This window comes from Hibiscus syriacus, unplaced genomic scaffold, assembly GCF_006381635.1.
Source record: "Hibiscus syriacus cultivar Baekdansim isolate YM2019G1 unplaced genomic scaffold, ASM638163v2 tig00013960_pilon, whole genome shotgun sequence".
In the NCBI taxonomy this organism is placed as follows: domain Eukaryota; kingdom Viridiplantae; phylum Streptophyta; class Magnoliopsida; order Malvales; family Malvaceae; genus Hibiscus; species Hibiscus syriacus.
In genome coordinates, this window is record NW_024062312.1 from 1,875,123 (window position 1) to 1,892,162 (window position 17,040).

General features: G+C 33.2%; 2 protein-coding genes and 1 pseudogene across 2 annotated transcripts; 1 reads left to right on the top strand and 2 right to left on the bottom strand.

Annotated features, from left to right (window-relative positions):
- The first annotated feature begins 31 nt into the window (after positions 1-31).
- On the top strand, positions 32-1,708 carry LOC120206610 (probable xyloglucan galactosyltransferase GT14). Its single transcript, XM_039206209.1, has one exon. The coding sequence runs from the start codon at positions 32-34 to the stop codon at positions 1,703-1,705; it is 1,674 nt and encodes a 557-aa protein (XP_039062140.1). The 3' UTR covers positions 1,706-1,708.
- A 297-nt stretch (positions 1,709-2,005) lies between these two features.
- LOC120206611 lies at positions 2,006-3,015 on the bottom strand (annotated as a pseudogene).
- A 162-nt stretch (positions 3,016-3,177) lies between these two features.
- On the bottom strand, positions 3,178-10,224 carry LOC120206748 (probable aldo-keto reductase 2). The gene is made up of 5 exons (XM_039206335.1): positions 9,747-10,224; positions 9,483-9,655; positions 9,291-9,393; positions 8,670-9,003; positions 3,178-3,272 (listed from the first exon to the last, which is right to left on the bottom strand). Coding segments are annotated over exons 1-5 (1,032 nt in total). The 5' UTR covers positions 10,167-10,224; the 3' UTR covers positions 3,178-3,270.
- Positions 10,225-17,040: the final 6,816 nt, after the last annotated feature.

Here is a 17,040-nt window from a genome sequence, read left to right on the forward strand (position 1 = left end):
TGCATTTTAATGGCTTCACTGTACTTAATAAATGGCTTTGTCGGTTTCTTCTTTCCTTGTTTTCAACTCAAATCCCACATATGATTCCTCAGCCGCCATTGATTTCTTCCGTTTCATAACTTTCTCAAACATGGAGATGAAACTGATCATCAATGGCGGCCACTGCCATAACCAGTTCTGGTGCACTGTTCTTGTCTCCTTTGTCTTTTGTCTGTTATTGTTTTGCTTGGATTATTCAGTTCTCTACAGCTCCGACAATGACGTCTCCTTTGATTCCGAGAAAACCCAGAAAGCTATCCAGCTTGCCGCCATTGATGAACCTTCTGAAATCCCGGTCTCAAATCCAATTTCCGAAGATTCCCAGAGTTTTCCTTTCCCGGAAAATAATGTTTCATTAGCTGTAGTTGATAATATAACTGATCCATGTTCGGGAAAATACATATATGTTCATCGTCTTCCTCGGAGATTCAACGTCGAGGTTCTCGAGGATTGTCGGAACCTTGTGAAGTGGTTTAATATGTGTCCTTCGTTGCTGAATTCTGGGTTTGGTCCCAAAGTCGACACACCCCAAGGTGTTTTATCGGGAGAAAACTGGTTCGAAACGAATCAGTTCATGTTGGAGCTCATCTTCCATCAAAGGATTCAGCAATACGAGTGCTTGACCAATGATTCATCCATGGCTTCTGCTGTTTACATACCCTTTTATGCCGGCCTCGACGTGGGGCGCTACCTATGGGGCTATAACGAATCGGTCCGAGACTCTTCGGCGTTCGGTATCGTCGATTGGCTTCGGAAACAACTCGAATGGAAACGGATGTTCGGTCGAGATCATTTCTTTGTTGCCGGGAGGATCGCTTGGGATTTCCGGCGACGATCCGATAACGAATCCAGTTGGGGTAGTAGGCTTATGAACTTGCCTGAATTTATGAACGTTACAATGTTGTCTATAGAATCAAGTTCATGGAGCAATGAATTCGCCGTACCCTATCCGACTTACTTCCATCCGTTGAGCGACATCGATGTGATCCGTTGGCAAAAACGAGTCCGAGGTCGAAAAAGACGGCACCTGTTCTGTTTCGCCGGTGCACCGCGCCCGACCATGAAGGAGTCAATCCGGGGTGAGATCATCGATCAATGTTTATCGGCAACGAATCGAACATGCAGGTTTCTTGATTGTAAGGCTGAGGGAAACAAATGTGACACACCAGTTGAAGTGATCAAAGTGTTTAGGGACTGCAAATTTTGCCTACAGCCCCCGGGGGATTCGTACACTCGGCGCTCGACTTTCGATTCGATCATCTCGGGGTGTATACCGGTTTTCTTCCATCCGTATTCGGCCTACGCACAATACATATGGTACTTCCCTAAGAATTACACCAAATATTCAGCTTACATCCCTGAAAACGACATCAAAACCTACAACGTGAGCATCGATAGAGCACTTTCGAGGTATTCGGAGCATCGAATAAAAGCAATGAGAAAAGAAGTTGTGAAGTTGATCCCCAAGGTCATATATGCAAATCCGAAATCAAGATTCGAGGATGCCGTCGACATTGCAGTGAAAAGAGTTATCAAAAGAGTGAACAAAGTTAGGGAAATTACCAGAGAAGGAAAGGATCCCAGTGCCGAGTTTGCTGTTGGGAATCAATGGAAGTCGAAATTATCTGGAACTGTAGGAGATCAACCATTGGAGCCGCTCTACTAAAGCACAAAGCATAATGTGCAAAACCAAACACAAGATTAGAAGAAAAACCAATAGTATATTTTCCTTTTCTTAGATTGAAACTGTGTTTGTATAAAATAGATTTGGTTAAGTCAATATGTGGTTTTCTATATTGCTTCGACTCTTCATTTTTCTTGAATCATTCGTACTCGATATCGGTGCTCGACACATATTCGGACATGAGTATTATAGAACATGACCCTTGTATTCTCATGTTTAAGTTTTTCAAACCTGGGGCTCCTGGTATTGGGCAGGCATCTTCCCCTTGGTGATGAACCTAGTCTAAGGCAAGCTGTGATGGGCTGCACCTGCACCCTTTTCTTGTAGCCATCTCATCGATTTGCTCAAACAGGTGTTTGTTGTGGTCGAATTTTTTGGGTTGGGACCTCGGAAGTAACCGCGGAAATCGATAGATATCTGTGAGTTATCATTGAAAGAAAGCAATTTAGAAACATGTAGCAGAAAATCAAGCTATCCCCTAGTTAGAACTTTGGATCAGACACAAGTGCAAGTGTTCGACATGAGTAAGAGCCCCGACACAAATATGTTCACTTTGATATGTCTAAGCATTTAACACAAACATTTTGTTTCGGGAACATTCGTCGAAAATGTTACGGGATCGAACGAACCTTCTTGAAGTCAGCATCCAAAAAAGTTCCCATCAGTTTAGACCCCGAGGAAAGGAACCCTCTCCTCAAAGGACTATAAGCAACAATACCAAGTTGAGAAAATGAAAAGGCAATGAGAGACACAAAATTTAGGAATGTCTAACTATCCAAAAACATTGTTGGATATAGCTGACATGGATATGTTCAACACTTACTGTGATTTCAATAGGGACTCTGGTGTCAACCCGGTGCTGATAATAAAGATCGATACAGTCCAAACCAAGACGTTTCAAGTAGCTTCACAAGCTTCCCTTACATAAGCAGGGTCACCACCCCTGATTTCCCTTTTACGATCAACAAAACAAGCATTGGATTTAGTAGCCAATTGGACTCGTTCCCTTATATCCAATCTCAAGGCCTTTCTCAGAAGGATTTCACTACTGTGTGGACCATAAGCATCAGAAGCTTCAAGGAAAGTGACTCCACTGTTGATGGCATGGTGGATAAGGTTGATCATATCTGGTTCGGGCTTGGGTGGACCATCGAAGGCTGACATGCTCATGCAACCTAGACCTTGAGCCGACACTTCTAGGCCTGGGTTCCTAGCTTTATTCTCCTCGCCTTTGTTTCCATTTCTTCTTCTTTCTTCTAACTGTAGCTTCAACAGGTTCAGCAATGGAGTCTTATTTCTTGTTTCAGAAACTATTGTTTCATTATCCTTGGAATACACAGTCTCAACATGACAAACTTAGCAAGTTATCATCATAAAAACAGACTTATTGTTACTTTTGGCATACAAATATTCTCTAGAAACAACCAATAGACTTGATCATGGTGGTTTCGAAACAAATATCCAGGGCAATACATTAAGTTTAAGAGTTAAGACCATACCTCATGATGAAGATTTCATCAAATATGGAAGTTGCATTAAGTACTCATTCGGGTTTCCATGAAAACAAAGGAGGAGTTTCGGATTCATCGTAAGTAACAATCATGCCACCATATGTGTCTCCTTTGACAGAATCTGCTGAAGCAATGGATTTGAGCTCGGACATCTCTTCGGGTGTTTTCTGGTCAAAGTTTTCGATTTTGGTGGTTCCAGGAATGGGGCAGACATCATTCCCTTGGTGATGAACCCAAGCCATTGCAAGCTGTACTTGCAGCCTTGCAAAACTCTAGACAAGAGTCATTCACATTGATTAAAAACCAAACCGAACATGTCGGATCATCAATACAACTATATAAGTCGAACTGAAAAATAAGAAAATCAGTAAAAAGAATAGAAATCTGGAACTACTTAAAGGATTCACGAAAAATCATATACCTATACTCATGTTCATATATATATATACAATTTCGGATTTCGGTCACGAGTGCCAGCCCCGATGAGAAATTATTCAGGAAATTCTGAAAGATAAACTACAAACCTTGCTGCTGTCATCATCGGACAAAGTTTCCACAATTTTAGGCCCTGTTGGAAGCCTCTCCCAAGGGGACTCTAAGCAACAATCCCAAAGTTCTCTGCAAAGAAACCACATTAAAACAAACAATACCTACACTCTTCTACTTAAAATTTGTTTGATTCTTATGAATAAATAAACCTGCATGTTGGAATTGTTGAAAAAATTGTGATAATTGAAAACTTTGAGATATATTTTCTAAGAGTAAAAATGTATATTCAATAATGAATATACTGATTCACTTTCTACTCCATGATATCTTTACACTACAACAAAATAGTTCTATAGCGGCATATTTTTTCCTATAGCGACGTTTTAAAGCGTCGCTAAAAACACTCTTGGCACAAAAAAAAACCTACAAAAAGCGCATGCCAAATGAGCGCTGAAATTGTTAGCGGCGTTTTACGTTAACAAATACCACAAAAGATCAGGTTCTTTAGCGGCATTGTGCATACAAACGCGACAAAAGTCAAGTTCTTTAGCGTCATTTTGCAAACAAACGTCGTGAAATGTCATGTTCTTTAGCGGTGTTTTGTACACAAACGCCGCAAAATGTTAGTTTCTTTAGCGGTGTTTTAGATTCAAACGCCACTAATAATTATGTATTTAGTGGCATTTTTCCACAAAAACACCGCTATTATGTAATCCTTTAGTGGCGTTTTTCATCCTAAAACGCCGCTAATCACAACTAATTTTCAATATGTTTATTCCTACTTTGTATTACCTAAATTTAACTTGTAACAATATCCAATAACAACTTTAAAATGAAATTACGTTTCCAATTAAGTAAAAATACATAAAAATATGAATAATTCAAAGTTTACAAACATCTAACTAAAATGTATAGTTCAACATTGTTCACTAGAATAAACAAAACATTAACCTAAGAAATCAACTAGGATGAATAATTTTTCGCTTGATTCTGTTGCTTCATAGCTTCAAGTTGATTTTGAAGTTCTTCATATTTTTTCTAATATGTTGCTTCTCTCTCTGTTTCTCTCACTCCAACTTCAACTTTTATTTGATAGTAGTCGCTTACCCTTGAATATTAAATTGAACATCAACATATTCATAAATTTAATTATTAGATAAATTGAATATTGCGATATTTCTGTAAAAAACGCCACTAAAGTAATAGTCAGTAGAGGCATTTTTTAAAAAATGTCACTATATATAAATCTTATTGCGTCGTTTGTGACAAAACGCCACTAAAGTAGTAGTCAATAGCGGCATTTTTTAAAAACGCCACTATATATAAATCTTATTGTGGCGTTTGTCAAACACGCCACTAAAGTAATAGTCAGTAAAACACCGCTATATATAAACCTTATTGTGGCTTTTCTGTAAAAAACGCCACTAAAGTAATAGTATGTAGTGGCGATTTTTAAAAAAACACCACTGATGTTACCATTTGTGGTTTTTTTATATAAACGTCGCTATATGTTTGGAATTAGTGGCGTTTGCTCTCAAAATGCCGCTAAAACATTGCTAAAAACATGTTTTGCTATAGTGTTACAACGATATCTCATATGCTCAAAACGGTTGAGTGTTGAATGAGAAATTGATGCGAACACATACCGTTTGAATATTCTTAATTAAAAAGGATATTATGTGATTTCCCAAAACTGTCTTTCAAAAAAAATAATTGAGTGATATGATGTCTTTTACATGTACGGAAATTGAAGGATATTATATCGTCTAATCGTCTTCTCGAAAAACGCTACATTACCCGATATTTTTTTCGATCAATGCAAATTTCTTCCTAATTAAGAAAATAAAAAAATGTATCACGATACACGTGAAATATTTATTTTCAATGGCATTTCTGCCTAGATCTTTTTTTTCAAAACAATGCTTGAAAATCGAATGCCCCTAAACTATAAGCGTTTTATCATGTTGTTCTTAATTTTTTTTGGCCCATTTTAAAAGTGGTGGGGAAAAACCTAATTTTCTTTCATTGGTGTGTCGTTCATCTTTTTTCTTTTTCGTCTTTGTTGATCGGTGGCGTCACCAACTTTAATGATGGTTGCCAACTGTCGATATTCTTTATTGTCTTTTTCTTTTCTATATCGTATCTTTATTATCATTTGTTTTTTATTTTCAACAAGCATGTTTATGTTGCATGTTTTCATATGCCTTTATGGCACATTTTCTAATGCTTTTTGACATATTTTTTTCGATTCTTTGGTCATTTTTCGTTTATCTTTTTCTAATGGTTGATTTGACATTGCCACGACTGATCAGGATGACACTTATATGATATCTTGTTGATCTTCCTTGCTTTGGACTCTCATATTGGATTTGGATACCCGATTTGAGTTCGTGGATATCTTTTCACGTTGCTCGAGTCTGATTTGTGGTTTTTCGATGGTCTTTCAATAGCTTGATCCCCTTTTGTGGTTTGTTTACTGATGAGACGAGATCTGTTTGTATCTATCTTTGTTTGAGCTTCTTGGTTAGATTTAATCTTTCCTTGCATGGTCCTTACGTGATCTTAAGCTGCTAGTTTTGTTTCAATGGTTATACGAAATTTTCCTAATTATGTGCTTAATTTACAATTGTGATTATAAATATTTATTGTAATTTGAGATATTTACTATTTTAAATACAATTAGTTGATTCTATAAAAAAAAAATTGTGTTACTCACTTCACCTAATTTTTTTAATATCCTTAATAAATTTTGACCAATAAAAAGTTATAGAGTAAAGTACACATATGATCACTCGACTATAGGGCATTTTTTATTCAATTTCCTAACTATTAAAAGTTAAGAAATGATCCATTGACTATAGTATATTGCTTTGTTGAATTCCACGACTCTTAAAAGTTACGAAATGTTCTAAACTTGTCATTTTCTGTTAAAATATTGACGACAATCTAAGTTGTAAATTAACATGTTGATTATAATATGATAAAATATTATCATAAAATCTCAAACAATTGTCATATCTTAGTTAAGAAATTAACCTCCAACTCAGAGAGTCATAAATTTTTAACAAACAAAAAAATTACGAGTTTTAGAACATATTAATAGTCGAGTGATGATTTTGTTACTTTTAATAGGAGATGGATTCAATAATGTATCACCCTATAGTCGAGGGACTATTTTATAATTTTAATAGTTGAAGAACTCAACAAAATAACGCCTTGTAGTCAAGGGACCATTTATGTACTTTACCCAAAGTTATATCGCGTGACATTTTTTAATCAAAGAAATATGATTGATTTTAATGATAAAAAGAATAATATGACTTGGGGCTCACATAATAGGAATATATATAAAATAGGTCATGTATTCATTGAGTTGTTGAAATAATCATGGAATGATTAAAAAAATTATCTTTAAATTTGAGTGATATAAATTTAAAAAATTTAATTTAATGACCAAAATAAATGTGAGATTAAGTTGAATTATGAAATTTGTAATTTACCAAAAAAAAACTTTCGAGTACCAAGTTGGGAAAAACATTGGTGGGAACTAACAATAGGGCGTGATAGTCTGATAGATAAACTTTAGGGTACATACCACTAAATTTTAAGCATTGTATTGTTTATACCTTTGGACTTTTAATTTTATCAATTATAGCACTGAATTTTGATTTTTGTTTCAATTATATCATTGGGCTGTTAAATCGTTAACAGATGGATCAAAATGATGTCGTTTTGGTGAGGTGTCTATGTCCCCAATCGTCAGCCACGTAGACAGTCGTCAATCACGTCATCATGCCATTAATGATTTAACGGCTCAATTGTATAATTAAAACGAAAATCAAAGATCAGTATTATAATTGATAAAATTGAAAGTTCAATGATATAAATGATACACACCTAAAGTTTAGTGGTATCTGATGTAGTATACCCTAAACTTTATAAACAATAGGGGGTTAAAAAGCGTAAAAAAAAGACGTGAAAAATATTTGATAGGATATGGTTATATAATATGAATTTTTTAAAATTATTAAAACATAATATAATATAAAAAACAAAATAATAGTTCAGAAAATGTCATAATTTTATATAAAATAAATTATAGACCAATCGAAATTCATATAAAATATAAAACCACCACATGTATAATTATAACCTATGATAACAAAATATCATATTTATATAACTAAAATAAGTAGTTAATTAAAAGTTACATAAATATAGAGGTCAAATCTATGGCTACTACTTGTACTATATATAGGTTATGGTTTTAATATTTGTATTTTAATTTAATCAATTTTAGTTTTTATATTAAAATTTAAAAGATTTAATATAAAAATAAGTGTCTAAACTATACCGTTATTCTCATTTAGGTGCATAAATTATTTTTTTGTCAATTCAGGTGACTAACCTTACAAGCATTACCATTGTAAGTGCACGACCATAAGGGTCGTTAAAAACTCCTATTATGTGACACGTTTTGAATTTTGATAATTTTAAAAAATTTATTTAAAAAAAATTAGAAATAAATCTTTATATTAAAAAAATATTATTTTAAATAAAATCTTCAAAATTATCAAATACGCCACTTGCCACTTAACGATATTTTTTAATTACCTTTACGATCGAGACACATAAAACGATAAAGTTTGTAATATTTAACTCGACAATGGTCAATTTTTTAATAAAAAATTACGAGTTATTATTCCACATCTCTATTTGATTATATCGACGTTACCATTCACAATGTATTCACTCAAATTGCTTGTTTCAGAAACAGTAGTTTTATTATCCTTGGAATACACAATCTCAACATGACAAACACACACAAACTGCTACTTTTGGTATACACTTTATTCTTTGGGAACAACATATAGACTCGGGTTGAGGGCGTTACATTAACTATAAGACCCTATCTTATAACGAAGATTTCATCGAATATGGTATTCAGGGTTTCCATGAAGACAATGGAGGAGTTTCGGAATCTTCGTGAGTAACAAGGACGCCGCCATATCTATCTCCTTTCACGGAATCTGCCACAGCCATGGATTCGAGCTCGGACATCTCTTCGGGTGTTAGCTTTACGGACAGAGCTCCGACGTTCTGGTTGAAGTTTTCGATCTTGGTGGTTCCAGGAATGGGGCAGACATCATTCCCTTGGTGATGAACCCAAGCCAATGCAAGTTGCGATGGGGTGCACCCTTTCTTTGCTGCTATCTCATTAACTCGTTCGTAAAGGCGTTGGTTATGCTCCATGTTTTCAGGCTGGAACCTTGGTAGAACCTGTGAAAATAAAAATGACAGATTTTCAGTCAAATCATTGTCTTAGGCATTCGTTAGCGGAGAAATAATCAAAACGAAATCAACATAAAATAAGACATACATAAGAGACGAGATTTAACCTGACTCAACTTTATCTATCTCTATGGATGAGACTACTCTTTATAATAAGAATTCTTAATTACATAAACTTAATTATCATGCAATCTTAAAAACAAAATATATATATATAATAAAACAATTTAATTTCTATCCAACGTATCACCAAAGAATAAAGACAAACTACAAACCTTCCTGTAATCATTATCGGACAAGGTTTCAACAATTTTAGACCCTAATGAAAAGAAGCCTCTCCCAAGGGGACTGTAAGCAACAATCCCAATACCAAGTTCTCTGGAAAATCATAAAAGAAATCACATTAGAACATAGAATATCAACACCCTTTTACTTGAAATTTGTTCAAGTCTTATGAATAAATAAACCTGCAAGTTGGAATAATGTCAGCCTCGACATCTCTGGACCACAAAGACCACTCTAGCTGAACAGCACTTATAGGATGCACCGCATGCGCCCTCCTAATCGTCGAAGCCGACGCCTCAGACAAACCTATGTACTTAACTTTACCTTCTTCAACTAGTTTCTTAAGTTCTCCAATCTGGATCAAAATCCATTCATTTCAGTGTGACATTAATACAAACACTTTATCAACTACGTGAGCATCAAGTAAAAGGATGGTAAAAACAAACCGTGATTTCAATGGGAATCTTGGTATCAATCCGATGCTGATAATACAGATCAACGCAACTAACACCAAGACGTTTCAGGCTACCTTCGCAAGCAACTCTAACATATGCAGGATCACCACGGATATTCCTTTTGCCATCGGCATACTCTATACCAAACTTGGTAGCCAACTCGACCCTTTCTCGAACACCGTCTTTCAACGCTTTCCCGAGGAGGATTTCGTTCGTGTGAGGGCCGTAAACATCGGAGGTGTCGAGAAGGGTAATCCCAGAATCGACGGCGTGATGGATGAGCGAGATCATGTCGGATTCGGGCTTCGGGGGACCGTAGAAAGCTGACATGCCCATGCAACCCAGGCCTTGAGCTGATACTTCCAGTCCCTGAGAACCCAGTTTGATCCTCCCCACTTTTGCGATCGCCATGTTTTGATGTTTCACTGAATCTGCTACAAATTTCAAGGAGTTGTGGGGATGGGGCGAGTGTTATATAGTGATTGGAAAGGGAAGATGGTATGCGAAAGCCATTACGTAACAGCCTATGCTATAAAGCACTACGAAATTTTTTTATGTTGAATGAAACAAAAGTAGGTTTGAGGGGTCAATTCTACAATCATTCCTTGTAATGTCATATTCTTATTCTTATTATTCTCAAACTAATAATAATAAGGGTAAAGTATATAAATAGTCCCCGAACTTTTAGCCACTTGCATTTTGGTCACCCAACATTTGAATCTTGCAATACAATCATCGAACTTTTGGATCGTTTTCATTTCCGTTCCTGCCATTACCTCCATTAGTTTTTCGCTGACATGGCAGTTAACCTCCTATCAACTATCTCCTCCTCCTCCTCCTTCTCAAAACCCTAACATCCAAAAAACCAGAAACCCAAAAATTTCAGATATCATGCTGAGCCTTCACATTTTAATCCCTATTAACCATTTTTCAATCATGGTCACATTTTTTATCCCTACCAGAAGGTAACGGAATGGACGTAAATGAAAACGAACTAAAAGTTCGATGAATGTATTGTAAGTTTCAAAAGTTTGGTGACCAAAATGCAAGCGCCCTAAAAGTTAGGGGACTATTTATATACTTTACCCTAATAATAATCAAATTAAAATATACACTAATACGAATTCTACTCATAAAATTTAACGAATATTAAATACCTTAAACACAATAATTAGAGTTTATAATTGTAATTAGCCGCCGGACTATGAATCGGAAAACTGGGAAAAAGGATTGAATTTTCAAAGCCGCCCTCGACAAAAAATAGGATTACAGGTTAATTTTGTTCCTCTATTTTTAATTCTATTATTTTCTTTTTAAAATCCTCTTAATTGCATTAATATTATTATTTAACTGATAAAAATTCTCTTAATTACAGTTCACTACGTTTAACATAATAATTTATTATGCTAACATCACCGCCTACATGTGAATGACAACAAGATAAAAGGACTTAATTGATTTATTGATCAAATTTGAGACTTAATTGATTTTTATAGAAAGTTTAATACTTTATTTAATTTAATAAATTATTAAAATTTCGAAATATTTAAAACACTAAAACTTATTAAAAATAAAAGTAATATTAAAAAATTCAAAAATTAAGGGCTAATTATACTGTGATCTCCTATGTTTTCTGTCCATTAGATTTTAGTCACCGGTTCAAAGAAGGATTGATTCTAGTCCCTTACGTTATTGATTTAATTTATAAGGTAAGGAATTAGAACCAGTTTTTTTTAAACGATAACCAGAATCGAACGGGTCGAAAATATAAGAGACCATCAACGTAATTTACAAACAAACAAGTAAAACTTAAAAAATATAAGAAGTTATAAATTAATAAATTCTAAATTATTATAAAGTCATATTTTAATGTATATAATATTAAAAAATTGAACATATGGGTTTGTCGTAATGGCTTTTGGGTAGCATTCGACGAGGTTTTAGAAAAGGTTTTTAAAAATATTAGAGCCATTATGGATCATTTTTAAGGAGAGATTAAAATGCTTAAAATCCGATAAATTTAATAAAACATTTTATTTTACTTGTGATAATTTGATTTTGTCCGGATTAACAAGAACCGGCCCAAACCAAAACTAAATCCTAACCTAATCTAATCCTAACATCAAGCTAACCAGAACTAAATACAAGTTTGTTTTTCTTGCATGTTTTACAAATGTAATTATGATTAAATAATATAGGTGTATTTATTACATGTAGAATCTAATGAATGTTTAATATGTTTTTATGGAATATGTTAATGTACATTTGTATATAAGGTGTTCACGTGAATTCCCTTTTTTAGGTACATTTGTATATGGAATATGTTTTTAAGGTCTTTTTTAGGTACTTTCTATCTGTATTAAATATTTCTCATACCTTTGTATTTTAATTTTTGTTTGATTTTCTATGCATATTAAATCTAGTTCTTGTATTATGCCTAAATTTCATGATATACATTTATATACATGTGTGTATCTCACGATTAAAAAGTAAACTCATAACACACAACTAACTCCTTCATCCCCGAAGTTCTCGATGTGTAAGATATATATATATATATATATATATATATATATATATATATATATATATATATATATATATATATATATATATATATATATATATATATATACACGAATGTATATATATTTAGCCATCTTACCTCAGGATTCTAGTAAGTGTGCTAGGAAAATGGTCCAACGTTTGTCATAGAAGGTAACTAATTCTTCTCACTTACGTAGGTTATTTTATCAGGTTCATCTCAACATAAACCACTCGAAATCGGACTATGAAATAATTAAAAGCTTTTACAACAGCTCAACCTCACAATAGGTATGATGAATTTCTTCAAGTTCATTTTAAATGAACAACCGAAACTCTGGGATAAGAACCCATTAAGAATAAATATTCATCCTCATTAATCAGTGAATTCAATATGTCCTTCTCACTAAGAACACCCAAAGTCTTGTGTTTGAATTCATTAAGAGTTTTAAGAAAACTCATCCTTTCTAGGGGTAAGTTCAACTAGTTCTCCGCGATTAGGACTACCCACTCAACACTTAGTTATGAACTTATTAAGAATATATATTCAACCAAAATCGGTAAATTCATCAAATATTTCTCACTAAGACCACCCAAAGCTTGGGTTATGAATTTATAAAGAGCAATTAAGCTCATCATTTGAATGTGCATTATTTGTCATAGGGATAGGTAGATTGTTAGGATTTGAAAAGGCTCAATTGAACAACCGAAAAAGTGCAAAGGGGGTTAAATGACAATAATTTGATTTGGGAGTAAGGAGAACAAAAGATAGAAAATTTGGCACAAGGATTTGAAGTGGTTCAACTTACCAACCAAGTCTACATCCACTACCTTAGCTCCTCACTAAGGATTTTCTAACAAATTCACTAATTTGTTCTTTCTTTTTCAAGGCAAAGAGATAACCTTTACAACTCCCTATCTTTTGAATTGGCTAAGATAGAACCAAAAACCCTTTACAAAAAGGATAAAAGAAGTAAACAAATAAACCTCTACAAGGTAGGATGTTTACAAAATTTAGCTCACAAGAACAAAATATTTACAAGAGAATTGAAATAAAGAGTGAAAAGCTCTTGGAATAAAGAGTGAAAAGCTCTTCTCTTGTGTTTGAATGCTTGGATAGGTGTTTTAACCCTTCTTCAAGTGTCCTCAACTTGTTTTTATATGTTGGAATGTTGTTGTGACCGTTTCTAGCCGTTGGGAGTGTTTTGGAGCCGTTGGGGATCAATTTTCGTGCAAAATAAAGCTGCCCAGAACAGAGGGTATCGGTACTCCTAAAGGGAGTATCGGTACTACCTTTTTTTATTTTTAAATCAACTAGTCGTTGGGGCCTGATGGTATCGATACTATGTCTATGGTATCGATACTACTATATATAGTAGTATAGGTACCCCTTTGGGTATTGGTACCATTTTTACATTCTGGAATTTGAGCAATACTGGTGGTATCAGTACTACCTAGTGAGTATCGATACTTCCCTTACCTTGGTATCGGTACCATATGAACAGTATCGGTACTGTTCATTAGGTATCGGTATTGTTTGTCTAGAAAAAAAATTTTGTGCTCAATTCCAAACTTTAAGGACTATGAATTATTTTTGAAAACTTTAAAAAACTTTAAATAAATTCAATTCAAGTCCAAAAACATTTTGCCTTAAATTGTTATATCAAAATATAGTTCAACAATCTCTCCCTTTTTGATTTAACAAAACATTTGAAAAATTGTTTTTTGGCAAAACTCCCCTTTAATAAAATGTTTAATGAAAAAGATATCAATTCATGGCAAATATGTGTAAATGTTCAGCTTCCTCTTTGTCATTAAGAAATTGAATTTTTCAAACCATACGTCTCCCCTTTTTTGTTAGATCAAAAAGAATTCGACTTTAAAGTTCAAAAATAACATTGGAGAGTAAGTGGTAAATTTGACATTAAAAGCATTTGAAAAATCAAATCCCCCCTCAAAAATTGCATTCCAAACAAAATTAGCTTTACAATATTGACACTTAAATAAAATTGAATTTCAACAAAGATTAACAAACATGTTAGTATCATATGAAATTCAATATATCCAAGTCTAAAATACTTTATGCAATACCAATAATTGAAATTAAGTACACATGCATAAAGCTTTCAAAAATGTTATGCATTTGAAGAGTTTGATATCAATTGTTAGAGAGATATATTTAACATTTAAAACACATGCATAAACAATTAAATTTAGGTCAAAAATTTTAAAATTTGTAAAATCAAAGCATTTGAAAAGTTGATATCAATTGTTAGAGAGATATCATTTGCATTGAAAATCAATTTTGACCAAAATTCATTATGATGAACTAAAAATTATGAAAAATCATTAAAAAAAATTAAAATTTTCATCATAAAACTTTTTCAGCATACATGAGATGAAAAACAAAACATAGCCATTTAAGATCAAAACTCATGCATGGTTAAAACTAAATGAGCAACCAAATAATCAAAATCAAAAACATTAAGCTTAGAGGTTACTCATTCATTTTCAAGTGTGGCTAGAGCATCTCAATTTCTTCATTTTCATCACCATTGCTCCCACACACCTAAAAGAGACATTTATTTGGATTTTGGTATCCAAATTGCTTTGGATCATTGGATGTTAGTTTCAATGCCCCTTGTTCCCTTGAGAACCCATACTTGTCTAATTTTAAAAGATTTTCTTTTCTTTATGGGACAAATATGTTCCAAATGACCATAAAAATGACAATATGAGCATTTTTCCATTTTTAAACATAATGAATTGTTTTGAGAAATTAATTCTTTTTCTTTTGTTAAGCTCTCAAGCTTAACTTTCAAATCAAAATTTTCTTTTTCTAAATCATTAATTTTGACTTTTGAAAACTCTAAATCATTTTTCAAAATTTCATTTTGATTTTCAAAATCAACTTTGGCTTTCAAAATCAAATCATTTTAAACTTTAAATTTTGAAATCAATTTCTTATATTTAGAATTCATTGTCTCAAATTTCAAATACAACTCATTATAAGCACCTTGTAACTCATCAAAATAATGTTAACTTAAATCATTAGAGTTATAAGATACCATTGAATCTCCTTTGATGGCCATGAGGCATAGGTTGGCTACTTCATCTTCATCATTGGTGTAATATCCTAAAATCGGGGTTAGTGACTAAATTGAAATATTCTAAAATTTAGTACCAATCTCAAAAAAGATTAAAAGGTTAGAGACTTAAATGAAAAGTGTTGATGTTGGATTTAATAACAAAGTTTGAAAGTAATAAGGGTAAAATGGTCTTTTCTATGGAATGATTTTATTTCTCCCTTTATATAGGAGAGAAACACGTGGTATAGGGAGAAAGGAAAGAAAATTCCGGAGCTTGTTTTCTCTTCTTCCTCTTCTCTTCTCGTAAGCTCCATGGCAAAGATATCGAGCACGAACAAGTTTCGGAACGATTATCAAGTTAAGATTTGATCGAAAGAAAGGAAATTATAATAGTGGATTGGAACTTAGTGAGGCCAAGGTGAGTGCTATTAGATAGCATATGATGTTTAATGGAAATAAGACTTGCGATAAGTCTATTTCCTATAGTGTTATGCATGAATTCATGAACCTGAGCATGTATTTGCTATGAGTGTCTGAGCTATATGTTATTGTATGTGTGTGACATAATTTGAATGAATGATATGAGTATGTGATATACGCGTAAAAGAGATTAAGTGAATGAACCTAGATGATAAACATGATAATATATATATGTTTTTATAGTCCATGCAAAGTAATATGAGCTATGGATATATGAATATGAAATCATATGAGAAGTGAACTATGTGATATGAGATATATGAAAGAGAAAGTACATATGATAGGTGAATCATATGAAAATGTTCTACGTGTAAGTGAACCATGTATCTATATGTATATGTGGTATGTGATTTATATGACAGTGAGCTATGTGAAAGAACTACGAGACTACGTGTATATGTGAATATGTGATAACATAATTATTAATGCCCATGTTATGAGATATGAGAGCTACAGGTATAGTTGACATGCCAAGAGTCGAGGGTCTATGTGGTCCTTCGGGACATATATGTATTCTTTGGAACATGTGTGAGGTCTTTTGAGACACATACTTTATCCTTGGCATATGTATATGGTTCTTAAGGAATTTTCTACGTGGTCCTTAGGGACAATCTTATATGGCACTTTAGTGCATTTCTACGCGGCACTACAGTACAATTCTATGTGGCACTTAGGTGCATTTATACGAGCTGTGGTGACAGCATAGTGCACAACCTCACAATACTCATATACTTTAAGTTCTCAGTAATGTACATGGGCTAATAAAGAGATAATAGAAATAAATTTGATATGATTGTTATGTAATTGTGTGCTTGAATATGAGTATAATGGTTGTATGTATTGCATATGTTATTATCTATGTTAAAAATTATGTTCGTTTGATATGTTGGAATATAAGAGATTATAATGAACTTATATGATATGTTTCAAGTAATTACATGAGAAATGTTATGAATTCCATAAGTATAGTTATGATTGTATAGTGAGAATATACTTTGTAGATGAACTAGTATAATAGAATTATACTTGGAAATGAGAATTTATATAAATTAATGGAGATAAATAAATAGTACATCAAATAGGAAATATATATAGAAATAGGTTGTATAGAAAATTTCCATATGTTCCAATGAAATGATGATTTAAAACTGGTTCAATTCTTAAGTGATATA